This window comes from Trachurus trachurus (assembly GCF_905171665.1).
Source record: "Trachurus trachurus genome assembly, chromosome: 8".
NCBI lineage: Eukaryota > Metazoa > Chordata > Actinopteri > Carangiformes > Carangidae > Trachurus > Trachurus trachurus.
In genome coordinates this window covers 21075040-21088678 of record NC_139905.1, presented here as the reverse complement: position 1 = coordinate 21088678, position 13639 = coordinate 21075040, and the positions used below count along the sequence as shown (strand labels likewise).

The following is a 13639-nucleotide window of genomic DNA, read 5'->3' as shown; positions in this document are numbered from 1 at the left end:
TTGACATATCACCACAACGATGGAATAAGTCCTCATAAAAAAAAACACTACTGTGAGGATTTGGACTTGGCTTTTGCAATAGGTGGTGTGTTTCTGATGTTTCTACTTCAGCGTGTGCTAATATTTTCTACAAGCTTTATCTAAAATCTTCTTATCGAACCAACTTAACACCTTTGTCACAGTTCTGTTACCCAAGATAGTTGCAGGTATAGCAGCCAAAACGTCTGCTATGTTTCTGAGTCTGCCAGTCAAAGCATGTTTACGGGAAATATCCTTCTTCTGTCCGTCTGTCGAGACGACTTGGAGTCAAAGTTGTGCATGCGCTCGGAGGGAAAGGGACTGGGCATTTGGTATACTACTAATAAAAGAAAATCCATTTCCTGACAAACAAGGAGGAGAGCAGCAACCTCACTTAGAGTCACATGCAGAAGGAATGGTCAGTGATGAAATTTGTAACTAAAGTCTAATTATCACACATATCAATAGGTCTTATTCTGTATTTAAAATGACATCAAAACAGGACTTGTTAGAGTATAAAAAAAATAAAGGGGTGATTACTGAATATGTTATTGCTGCTATTATCATTTGTACTCTACAGTATTGGCAGTTCTATAGTTAAAGGAGTGAGCATACAAGTTTTTAGTAAGTTTAAAACAAAAGTACTGTTGAGAGGTTGGTTATGATGGAACCGTATCGTAAGTTCTCCATGCAGTGTTGGGGATGGTTGAGGGAGGGCTGCAGTCATGCACTTACATGCATCAGACTGGAATAGCCCACGCCTTCTGTCAGTGATCAGTCACTGTTTGCGTGAGCTAGTCAGTCCTTCAATTTCTCCCTCTATTTTTTTCTGGATGATCAATTCTTATTGGATGTCTCTGTTTTCTCTCTCTGTCATTCTCTTTCTCTTTTTGTCAGGCTCTGAAAGCAGGCAGTGCTCAGAAAAATAGACTACCGACCAGCCCCTCCATTCTCCTTACTCCTGCGCTTTTTCTCTATCATTTTGAGCCTCTTCTCCTCCCGTAAACGGGCCTCCTCCTCCTCCTGGTCCTGCCGGCACTTGTGGAAGTTCTCAACCACCACGCCGACAAACATGTTGAGGACGAAGAAGCTGACGATGAGCAGGAAGGAGATGAAGTAGAGCAGCATCCAAGGGTTGTGGTTTCTCACAGGCTGAGAAGAAGAGAGGAGAGGAGAGGAGAGGAGAGAACAGAACAGAACATTATCTTCCTCAATAGCGTTTACTGATGTGCATGGTTGGATGCACAAGACACAAAGAAGCCTTACATATAAAAGTGAGTAAGAGTTTAAAAAGATGATCTCACTAGAAGTGCAGCGCTTACAAGATTTCTCTTGATGATATCACAGATAAAAGACTTCATTCTTTGGGTTTAAGTGACTCAATTTATTGTGCTCTTGTAAATGTTACTAGTTAATATAATGTTACACTATTTCAGCACATTACACCACAGGCAGTCCTGGATCTGAGGACTTGAAGCGTGAGCTATAAACTCCTCTTTTGAGTTTGCTCTTACTTAGAATCTGCAGGCACACCACTGCCATTTAACTTTATTAATATTATTATTATTCTTTCATGAAATGCTAATTCAATTGTTCACACCCACTCTGTCTCCTTTTCAATCTATACTCTAAATTGATCTAACAATGAGAATGGTGGGATGGCAGTTTCTGAGGCAGTTATTTTCATGTGTTGACTTCAGACGAGTTTCTACTGGAGGTTACAGTGACACTGACATGTTTTAAAGTTCTAACATATTAAGTCTATTTCCACAACAGTTTTATTGCTGGATTAAGTCTAATGCTTAATTTTACTGGGCTTTCATGCAGTGTGCTTTTTTCTGAAAGGTTCACAATAAAATCAGCAGCATCAATCACAGATTTGACGTATAGTGTTGTTGAGCATCCGAGGAGAGTGGATGCAGTTCCTTGGTGAGGATTAATATGGATTACAACACACATGGACTTAATGTAGCTGATACAGAGTCAATAAAAAAAGATTAGGCTCTGACTGCAGACCCGCAGGGCTCAGTGTGTTCCTCACATCATTACCTGTTGGTCCACACCCACTGCATCAAGGCCGTCATACATGATGTTGACCCAACCATCCTTACAAGACAGTACAAACAATGACATCAGGGCCTGGAGAGGAAACAGAGAGATGGAGTTCAACATAGGATATGTGCTTATAATATAGCTGTGGGAGAGAGTAAGAATGACACACAAGCGTCCTGAGGAATGATTCACTTGTTACTTTTAGCTCATTTAATTTGCATTGAAGACTGTATTATCATTATAGGTTGAGTCTGCTGGCCTGTACCTGGATCAGGTTGTCGAAATTGTACTTCCTTCGTATCCAGCGGTAATTAGCCTGCAGACAGTCTGACTTGTTGGTGATGTTTTTCGTGTCCAGACCTTCACAGTGGTAGAACTTCCCTTTGAATAGCTAGAGAGAGAGAGAGACACACACACACAGAGACTGAGAAAGAGAGGTATGCATGGCTATTAAGCTGCCATTTACACATTATCACAATCGCGCTGGAGCTTTCGGCTTTTTAAACATTCCTTTATTAATACCAGGAATAAAAGGAAGCTTCAGAGCACGTTCTTATCAGACATTTTTCCCCACAGTGCTTGGCTAAAAGCTGGCCTGGGGTTTTGTTGTCCCTTCTTACACTTACCCTAATTGTCATTCTTTCAAAACTCACGCTCTTAAAGAACAAAGGCTTATTGTCTATTGGATACTCAAGACACCTCCAGTCGTCCCTCGAGCTGCAATCACATACGGAGCTGCTCAACACGACTGACATTTAAGCTGCAAAGGTTAAAATGCTTTGCTGTTATGCTAAGGAAAGGAAAACGACGAGGAATTCATCAGTGGAGCTTATGCACTGGATCTTGATCTAGATATGATAAAATATGACTTCTTTGAGGCGCGCCGCAGTTCGTGTGTGTTACTGTGTGTGAATGCAAATTACCTGCACCCCCAGGATTCCAAAGACAATGAAGAAGGCGCAGCAGATAAGGACGATGTTCCCGATGGGTCTAAGAGAGGTGATGAGAGTCTCCACAACCAGCTTCAGTCCTGGGGCTCGACTGATTACCCTGGAAAACACAAATGTAGACATACAGATATTATGAACAAATGTAGACATACAGATGTTATTTGTGCCTGCAGACACACATAAAATGGATCGAAGCATGAAATACTGTAGGGTGGCTCCTGTATGTCTAATGTTTACATGCAAACATACTGTGCATGACATGTGCACAAACAACAAACTGATGAAAAAAAAGCACCTAAACTAGACACACTAATATAAATACACTATTTACCTGAGGGGGCGTAGTGTTCGTAGCAGGCGGAGGACTCTGAGGATGCCCAGGATCCTGTTTCCGCCGGTGTAGGCCAGAGAGACAAGGATGTCGACCAGGGACACAAACACTAACAAACCATCCAGAACGTTCCAGCTGGACTGGAGGTAGCTCTGATTCCCGAAGAAGAAACCGAGAGCTACAACCTGGTGTAAAATGTAAAAGCACAGAACACTGAGCCAGACTGAAACCCACATGGAATCGCTCAAACGTTACCTGACCTGCGAATCAAAGCCATGGCTAAGTAATTATTGATCTAGAATTCAATTTATAAAACTCAGCTCAACATACTCCAAACTGTTCAGCACACCAGTGGAATAAAAACCTTTACCTTCATGGCCATTTCAGCGAAGAAGATCACAGAGAAAACGTAGTTGGACACACTCAGAAACACTCGCTCCTACAGAAGAGAAAGAAATGAATACATAAACAATACAGGCACCATCTTTGAATGGAATAGTCAGTAGTGTCATTTGGTGCTTTGAGAGAGTTGTATTGTGGGTAATTTCTAGCCCTGAGAGAGTGTGTGTGTGTGTGTGTGTGTGTGTGTGTGTGTGTGTGTGTGTGTGTGTGTGTGTGTGTGTGTGTGTGTGTGTGTGTGTGCGCATCTCACCGTGCTATGCTGCTGTATGTCAGGTCTTTCAAGCGCAATGGTGATGCAGTTGAGGAAGATGAAAACCAAAACCACGTGGTCGAACATTTTGTGATTGATCACAGCTTGGCACCACAAACGGATTCTAAACACACACACACAGAAGCATGTATAAAATCCATGGTCGATTAAAACAATTGATCAAACAATTAACAGCAAGAAAGCAGAGAGAGAAGAGAAATGAGAGGAGGGACTGAGTAGAGCCATGAAAAACGCAGAAGAGGAGAGACAAAAAGAGAACAGAAGCCAATGGATGACACAACCACAATGACTTTATACTGAAATAGTGTGTGTGCGTGACTCACGGGCTTTCTGGAGAGAACAAATAAAGGTTCCAGTCTTCGTGCTCTTTGCACCACCGGGGCTTCATGTTACGGAGCTCTTTCTTAATCGTGTAGCACAGGGAACTCTGCAGGGGTGAAAGGTCACACATCACCAACAATAGTAACGATCATAGATCATACTTTCTTTGCATTTCATCATTAGAGAGGGAGAAAACGATCACTTCCAATACCATACTGCCACAGAAGAAACACCCAGGACCAAATGCAGCAATACACTGTGACTGCTGCATTAACTTTAAATTGTTTTTGGTTCATTTTACCCATATATCTACAAGACAAGTACATATGTTATTGCCATTATGCAAGTTATTATCTATCATGTCTCAGGATTCAATCAATCATATAAATATACAAAACCTTTTTCATGCACCTGCAGCACAGCCAAGTGATAACTGTAACTTTGTTGTATTTAACACACACAGTATTTAAGCATCTGCCACTGATCCCATAGTAGATAATATGTATGCACATGTTTTATGACTTCACCCTCAGAGAACTGAGTGTGGGTGACAGTTGTTTGGGAGGAACGTACACGCCTCCTCCACAATTACACGATAAATGCATTAAATAAATTAAAGACTGTTCCACGGCGTTGCTGACGTCAGCTTCTCTCTCTGCATTTAAATCTTGCCTGCGGACGGTTGGGGATAACTGGACGATAAGAGACAGACCTGCGAGTCCCTGACCTCAATAGAAAGTGTAGTGAAACTCATTAAAGTTTGTGATCCAACAACAATAACAACAACAGAAAAACACTTAGGTGCACAACTTCTGTACTTTGGGATCCTAATTAAAAACAGCCCAGAGTCAAGCAGCCTACAGACACTGCTTATTTGGCAGGCTATGTGTGTGTCCAAGTGTGAGTGAGTGTGGATGAAAAGAACCTATTGCTCAGATAAATTTAAGAGCTGAGATCCATAATCCTTGACACGTACACACACAAAAAAAAAAAACACATGCACACGTCTCAGCTGTTCCTCCCGCTTCCATACGATCACACACTGATGCATACTTTCGCACGTGCAAATGCAAACACACACACACACCCGTGCACGCGTACACTGTTAGAGGGTCCGTGCTAAGCTTCTATACTCAGTGTGCCCAGGGAGAGCCCTTTTGTTTCAGTGGATTTCATGGGTTTATAAACTCAATCTGGAGCCAATAAAACCATCAACACTGTTGCGACAGAGGTCATCCAAAACCACCGGGGGAGTACACCCTCCAACACACACACACACACAAAAGCACAGCCTCAGTGACTGTACATACGCAAGTTGTTTTGTACCCGCTGAGAAAACAATTACTGCTCAAGCCAATCAATTACAGCATGACAATTAGCGTCCCTGCAGGCCTCAGAGTGTGAACACAAAACACACCCCATAATATCTCCAAGTAAGAGAGAGACAAAGGGCAAAGAAGACGAACAAGAACTGGATGAGCAGGGAGGGGGAAAAAAAAGGTAGAAATTGAATACAGAAGGTGGATATTTAAAGATGAAGAATTTATATGAGAGCACAACAGTCAGCAGACCTGAGATAAGAAACCAGTCACCATTGGAAACCAGTGAGGTAAGGAATCTACAGCTTCTTTTATTTGATTTCCAAACACTGCAGAGACCGGCACCAGGTTACATCTCTGCACTGCTCATCCCCGATTCCACCCCCAGACCTCTCCTACCTGCTGACGGCTCTCCACTCTACCCACCCTGTTCAAAACCAAATGTGATGGAGCATTTTCAGCTGTTGTTGGATCAGATTACCACTAACAATTCCCCCGCTGCCGACACCTGACAACCTCTTTTAAAACTCCTCTTTTTTTTAAGCCTCTTAACTGTCATCATGATCTGCCTGACAAAACTCTGGCTTTTCTCTGTTATTTGTGGCTTGTGCAACAACTATTTGCGTTATTATTTCCAGATATTGTATGATTTTATGATTTTTACTTATGTCCTCCAATTTACATCTGTATTTTTATTTGATCCGCGCTGTGCTTTTGTTTGACTGCAATAATAAGTCATATAATTTAATATCTCTGTAACGTTTACTTTGGTTTGATGTTTATAGCTTCACAATTTCCTGCTAAGGGCTTGTCTAAACAAAATTTGAAAAGCCGTGACTCATGGTAACTCACGTCATCGTCCATGTCGTCTTCAGGCAAAGAGTCTTCCTTGGAATCGGAGTTCATGTTGGGGTCGTAAGTCAGGCTCCTCCCGTTACAGTCGCCATATTCTGCTATTATTGAAGGCAAGAGAGTAGACGCCTGCAGCAGCTCCAAGGACCCCGGCCGTAAACTGTTGTTTGCCCCGGCCTCCCCCTTGTCCTCCCCACCATCGTCCTCCTCTCCCCCCTCCCCGGACAACAGGCTCTCCCTCTCTCCGCTGGTGTCCCGCCGTTTGAGGCTCGGCGCCCTTCCCAGGCTGTTCCAGCTGGAGCGCCGGCTTCCCCACGAGCTGCTGGGCCCACGGGCGGGAAGAGGGGAGCGGTGGCCGGGACTTGACAGGCCCTGGAGAGACAGAAAATAGTGGTGAGCGTAGTGTGTAGCTCAAATCAACTTGCAAGACTCAGAGTAGTTTCTAAATGTCAATCAGAATCATAATGCTCTATCAATTCGATGTTGGTGTCAGTCTGTTGCAGTCAATGACAAAAAGCTTTTTTGTGAAGATATTTTCCACAAGGCTCCATATTGTCTAGACAGGAATTAATCATAGACAAGAACTTCCAGAAAATGCAATGCCACTAATACAAAGTTCACTAATCATGTAGAAGTAGTTGTCTCCTCCAAGCAGCATTCAGAGAATCAATACATCTGCCATGGCAGTAGCTTAATTGATTTCTGGGGCACCTGCAGGTTGAATCATTCAGGGAAAGGGATGTTCCGTCTACACTTCAGAGGAAGAGGAACAAAGTTTACTCCACTGCTGGACCAATGAAATCCGCTGCCAATAGGAGGAAGATTTAAATGGTCCACACCCCACAATTCTTTTTAAATATATTCATCTAAATGTATTAATGACCATAAAGAGACCAATAAACAGAGTCTGTTTTTGCGTTTCAAACTCACTAGAGAACGCTGATCATAGGCTAAGGGCTCCAAGGAGGCGGAGCTTCCACGGCGAGACCCTCCGTGATCAGTTCCTGCCTCAGAAAGCCCCAGTCCCACCTCTCCATACTGAGGCACCCCCTCTCTGTACATGAGCTCCTCCCCGAGAATGGATTCAGGTCCCAGGGAGCTCTTAGGGGTGGGCATGGGTGTGGCGGCCGTTCGCATGATTATAGGAGGAGCCATTGAACCCCTAGGGTCAACATGACCATTAGCTGTCATCATCAGGGAGTACATCTTTAGCTCTGTGCAGGAGAAGAAGAGAAAAAGTCATTTTTATGATCAGTATGTAATTAGTCAGTCATAAGAATGAATGAAAGTTAACAAATAAACAAAATTAATCATCTATCATTTTCCCTACCGGTGTCTCTGAGCTGCTCCACCTTCTCATCCTCCTCAGAATTGTCAGATTTTTTCTCATCATCTGACTCAGACCGATTAGCATCACCCTGCACAACACACACACAAAATATTTTTGCTGTATTATTTCCTCTGAGTGAAGCATCGTGCACAGGATTAGGTGTTTTCTTCTTTTTTTACTCAAACAAACTGAAGTGCACTGCTTTGAGGATGGATGATTGACAGCGCACTGTGCACCAGGGGTACAGAAGCTAACAGGGTTGGATGAAGAAGAGTCGATTATAATTATCACATAGGTGGACTTAATTAATCATAAGACAATAATCTTTACTCACTCTCCTGAAATTAGTAATGTAATTGGGATAAATCTCAATTTCTGTGCATTTACAGTGCATATGTCTAATGACTGGAGCATGCGTAAGATGGAACACATCTGTAAAAGTCAGTGGGGATATTCCTTCACCAACTATGTGATAAAAAATACAGAAACTAAACTATACATAACTATGTACTGTACAAATCAAAGTAGTGTGGAAGCACAAAACAATATGAATCCTGACAACAGAACTGCACTGTGCCAGTGTCATCGATACTTCATCTACAGAGTCTCCCTGAGGTACCAAGTGATGTGAAAGTCTCTCTCAAAAAGAAAAAACAAATCTTTGTGAGGTGCGATCACAAAGCTTCAAATCTGAAAATTCACTTCATCTAAAAAAGAAAATGAAATATTCTTTTGTTCTATTCTTTGCAGCTTTAAAGTTGCATATTAAACAATGACAGGTGTAACGTGAAGAAAAGACACTGGAGTAAACACTATGAAAAAAAAAGAAAAAGAAAAAAATCAACATAGTCACACTCACCTCAGCCTGGAAACCCTCAACCAAGATGGCAACCAGTAAGTTGAAGAGCACGTAGTTGCCAAAAGTCATGAGAGCTACGAAGTAGAGAGCCGCCCATGGAGAGGTAGAGGCCATGCCGTTATACAACACCACGTTCCAGTCCTCCTGGGTGAGAATCTGAAGATCGCAGGAAACACAATGGCACAGACAGAGATTAGGCAGAAATAAGGTAGAGATGGAGGCAGAGAGATGAATAGAGGCAGACACAAAGAAGGAGACAGGGGATGTGAGGCTCAGAGGCGTATAATAATCATGAGAAAGTGAATAAAAGGTCCACGGATGTAAAGACATGAGGGACACTGATGGAAAGGTAATGAAAGAAATGAGGGATATTAGCCTTTACACTGCTTTGGAGCTGTATGTATGTTATAAAACCCGTCACTGAGTTACTTTTAATGCCATCCTGCCATAATACTCTAACTCCATATACATTGGTTTGCCATACATTGAGACTGAATCTACTGTATATGTGGGTGTGTGTATGTGTGTGCCCGTGTTTACATACAATGTGAGTGATGAAAGCATTTAAAACTAGGACGGCGTTCATGATGCAGCATGAAAGCTCACTTCGTCACTGCCCACTCATTTAAAGGCCGTGGCAGGAAGGCAATTCATTGTGCTGTCTGTGCGAATGTGTGCACGCACCTGCATGTGTGCTGCATGGATTTGTGTGTGTTGTAGCTACTCCACAAAAACTATGCTAAGTGTATAGCGAGCATTACTTCTCCACATGACAGGAAGTTCTGGATAAAATGCTTCTTCAGCTTCTTGTACGCAAACACACACACACAGTGAGGCAGTCCGCAGCGTTCTGTGTTCTACCTTTCTGCTGACACATCCACTATAGAAAAGAGGACAATCTATCTGGAGCGATTGGACAATATCTCTCCACATGGGGAGAGCAAAAAATAGAAATTATAGTGAAGGGAAGAAGGTGGGTGTGCATAAGCAGAATTTCACATTTCACAGCATTTTATTAATGAGCAGAACTTGGCAGTTAAGTTTGGCACACGCACACGTACACACACAAACACTGGTGTACACATCACCATACTGAGAGCTCAGTTTGACGTTGTGATTTTGGACTATGTTGGGATAAAAATACAAGACACACACTGCCCAGTGTGTGTTTTGGAAGTGTACTGCACTAAGGAGGTGATGCTCTCACTGCCATTCCCCCCTCCCCCCATCTTTCCTGACTCAATATGGTTTGAATAAAAAACAGTAAGGAGGATGTTGGAGCTCTCGTTCTGGAGGGGAGCTGGTTATAAATCCGTCTCACTGCAGGAAACCTTTCCAGCTAATATTTGACAGCAACATCACCTGTCCGGGTTCATCTACTGCATGTCTGAATACAGTGCAGATATGAATATTCTTAAAAACAAAACAAAATGAGGCAATGGTGTTTATATTATATAGAAGTGTTAAACATACATGATTTACTGAGGAAGAACACTCAAAGCTGATGGATTGCAAATAGACAAACCAGAGACATTCAACAAAACAACAGACTATATTGATGATATGACAAAAACAAAGTAAACATTTCAATTAAAGGAATAGTTTGATATTTTGTGGAATTCACTTTTCTCTCTACTAAAGAGTTAGATGAAAAGATTGATCACTCTCACACTTTGGTATCAATGTTTTCATCACTCAGAAGGAGATGCAATACATGTATTACTCAGTATATCAGACTATTCCTTTATGTCAGAGTAACTTAAGTGTTGGAAAATAAATGAGACCAAGAAAAAGCTGAGAGGGGAAAGTGTGAATAATGACCAGCAGACACTAAACAACATTTGAACTGTGATCCAAATTGGAAAACAGGAGCAATCTGTAAATTATGGATACAAGAAAATTCCTTACCTGGAAAACAGTGACGATGGCCCAGAGTAAAGAGTCAAAGTTCTTGCGGTCAGGGATTGTGTCTCCATTCTCCATTTGGAGGCTGAATTTACAACCAAACAGATGCATACCCAGTATACTGCAGAGGAATGAGGGAGTGCAGACATTAGAGTTGTAATGTATACATTTTGTATGTGATTAGATTGTCATATAATACCACATAATGTCCTTCTTTTCTGAGGATAGACATGTGGGGAAGGTTTTATGTTTTGATGCTATGTGTGAATACCTGAAGGTGAAGATAAAAAGCATTAACAGCATGCAGAAGGTGGCCACATTGTCCATGGTCTTCATCAGCACGACCAGTTGTCTCCTCAGGGCAGGCAGGAAGCGAACCAGCTTCAGAACCCGCAGGAGGCGAAATGTTCGCAGCACTGACAGTCCACCGTCAGACTGCCCTATTATTTCCCACACGCTGAAAAGCACAAACGAGTCGACCTTGTCTTAAAATGTTATTGCATATTTAATATAGTTGAGCTTCTATTTGATCACTTCTATATACATCATTTATATGGCACCAAGAATATATTGTTGATAGAGTCTCTTATCTTTAGTATTTTTAATGAAATTTTACATTTAATCCTTCATACTGCTGTTGGGAAACAGATGTAGTCGGTCCAATTCAATCTAAAATTTTATTGCACTACTGGAATTTATAACATACAAGCTGAGTTGTATTTATTGAGGTAACTGCCCCTTCAGTAATGTAAGTAGCACAACGGCACATTTCAAAAAAGACCTCTGATCCGATATGAGCTCTATCAAACTAAATGACAGCCACACACTGAACCTCCACTCCTGACAGGATCAAGAATCTGCTGTGGCAGCAAAGCTGCTCCTGTGCGATCCATCATGACTGTGTCAATCCTAGCTCCCGCAAAGATGGATGCTGCAGTAGTGAACCTGACGCTGGAAACTTAATGACTGACAAGTGGGAGAAGAAATAAGACCAGGGGGGTGGCTCTAAAGAGAAGCTGATCTGGCATGTGGGTTATGTGTCTTTGCATGCAATGGTAGTTACTGAACCTGGAGTAATTGTAACTGTAGGAGCATGTTTTAGCATGGATTACTACAGTAGCTCCCATAGGTGTCACCCATGTTAAAGTTTGCCTTTCACTGTTTAAAGCTTGTTTGTGCATGTATGTGCAAAGGATGAATGTTACCTGATGATAACAATGATGCTGTCGAAGATGTTGTACGGGTTCCTGATGTAGCCAAACAAACCGAAAGCCAGCAGCATGAAGCCCATCTCCAAGACAAACATACTGGTAAAGACTATGTTACTGATCTCCAACACGTCAGTCAGCTCCTCGGGCTGAAGGGAGAGAAGAGAGAGGAGGCAGAAACAAGACAAAAGAAAAAAAAAGGGAAGAAAAGAGAGAAGAGAAAGTTAATATCTCCCTGCTATTATCCCAGAGCTGTAAAAACCCTTTTGGTCTTTGTGCCCTGAACTGAGACATTATCAATCAAGTTCAGAGCTGCAGTTGGGGCCAATCAATCACACGGGACCAACAGCACCCTTCTATTAGAGCTGATCCACTCCACTTACCTCACAGTCCAGTCAGTGATCCAGCACAGATTTAACTGAGACCCCCCCCATAAAGCATGTAGTCAAGTCTTTTGAGGAAAATGCATCAATTTTGTGCTCTGGTAAATGCATCATGGAGACACAACTTTCTGCAGTTTGGCTTGAGCTGAATCAGTGATCTAAATACTAAATAGATTTACAATATGTGACACACACCACCTACCCTTTCCAAATGTATCATGCCAATAACTATATGTATGTATGAGACATACAGTATAGCCTGCTGCCTGCTTGAAAAAAGGACTGGGTTTTATATCATCTTCTTGAAAGTGTTGCTTCTAACCTTATATAATTTTCTCATTTCCCTCCTATTCTTCATATTCCATTACTCTTTTGTACAGTATCATTATTCCTTGGTAACAAACTTTGTGCAGTCCAACATTCACACCTAATGAATAATTATGACCCGGGATGACTGAATCTTTCCAAACCATGAATTCCTTAGCTGTATTCTGCCTAACAGTTCAAAAAAAAAGAAGAAGAAGAAAAAAAAAAACTTAATTCTCTGCTCCACTATTTAATTCTTATGTCACGCTAGGCAGACTAATTAAAACTAATTGCAAATCTTTTCATGTGGGAGATCAACAAGGAACAGGCCCAAAGCCCATTTTGTATCCTGGCCCATGGTGTATAAAAGTAAGCCGACCATATTCTGGACTAATAAACGCGCTGACATGATTAATGTATAAAATCCCGGACACGGTGCTACCATCACAGGGAGGAGTGAGCCTTCACTCTGTGTTACTGTGCTCCATCAGCTTCCTGCACAAACTCTGTTGGCTGTTATCTGTAGTCTGATACAGTAAACCTAGAAACATTTATTATATAAAAGTACATTACATAAAGTCTGTACTATCCACTATATCTCTGGTTTAAAGTCAAAATGAAAATGTAATCATCCATATGTATGATCATACAGTGTGATATTAAAAATTCCTTTAGTCTGCATAAAAGTCTTTTATAATTATCCATTCTGATTGAAAGCACAACTTTTCCAACCCACTCAGGACACTGATGCTGGCTGCTGAGGATCCTAATGATGATCACTGATAGAGGGCGCCATACTACAAAGCACATTCCACCTCACTCCAACTCAAGAAACTCGAGAAACACACAGACACAGACCTTCCGCTGAAGAGCACACTTTTAAGACCAGCAGTTACTCATGTACAGTTAGTATGATGTAAATTTTTTTATTTTTTTTATTTTATTAACTAGGTTGAGTAATCAAAAGCATACAACATGGCTGCATGTTTACTATTTTCAGCCGATGAGCTTCTGAATGAACTGGGACAGTCATGAAGCAGATACACGTGCGCGAGTGTAAAAAAAAGGACACAGATGTGATGTCAGGGGACTGAAGTGTAAACTGTGGTGTTCAGCAAATAAAGCCATGGGT

The 13639-nt window shown here is 41.8% G+C and overlaps 1 protein-coding gene across 1 annotated transcript in view; it reads right to left on the bottom strand.

The window, feature by feature from the left end:
- cacna1ha (calcium channel, voltage-dependent, T type, alpha 1H subunit a) overlaps positions 1 to 13639 on the bottom strand; it is a gene marked incomplete at its 3' end in the record, with an annotated part of 106089 nt that overhangs the window by 14071 nt on the left and 78379 nt on the right. Inside the window, exons 13-27 of the mRNA XM_083976375.1 lie at positions 11816 to 11967; positions 10882 to 11067; positions 10614 to 10731; positions 8706 to 8861; positions 7847 to 7934; positions 7447 to 7730; positions 6517 to 6888; positions 4348 to 4451; positions 4004 to 4127; positions 3722 to 3790; positions 3352 to 3536; positions 2994 to 3120; positions 2336 to 2461; positions 2068 to 2157; positions 957 to 1170 (exon numbers count right to left, since the gene is read on the bottom strand). Of these exons, the coding sequence (XP_083832501.1) occupies positions 957 to 1170; positions 2068 to 2157; positions 2336 to 2461; positions 2994 to 3120; positions 3352 to 3536; positions 3722 to 3790; positions 4004 to 4127; positions 4348 to 4451; positions 6517 to 6888; positions 7447 to 7730; positions 7847 to 7934; positions 8706 to 8861; positions 10614 to 10731; positions 10882 to 11067; positions 11816 to 11967 (2395 nt within the window). The remainder of the gene's footprint in view (positions 1 to 956; positions 1171 to 2067; positions 2158 to 2335; positions 2462 to 2993; positions 3121 to 3351; positions 3537 to 3721; positions 3791 to 4003; positions 4128 to 4347; positions 4452 to 6516; positions 6889 to 7446; positions 7731 to 7846; positions 7935 to 8705; positions 8862 to 10613; positions 10732 to 10881; positions 11068 to 11815; positions 11968 to 13639) is intronic.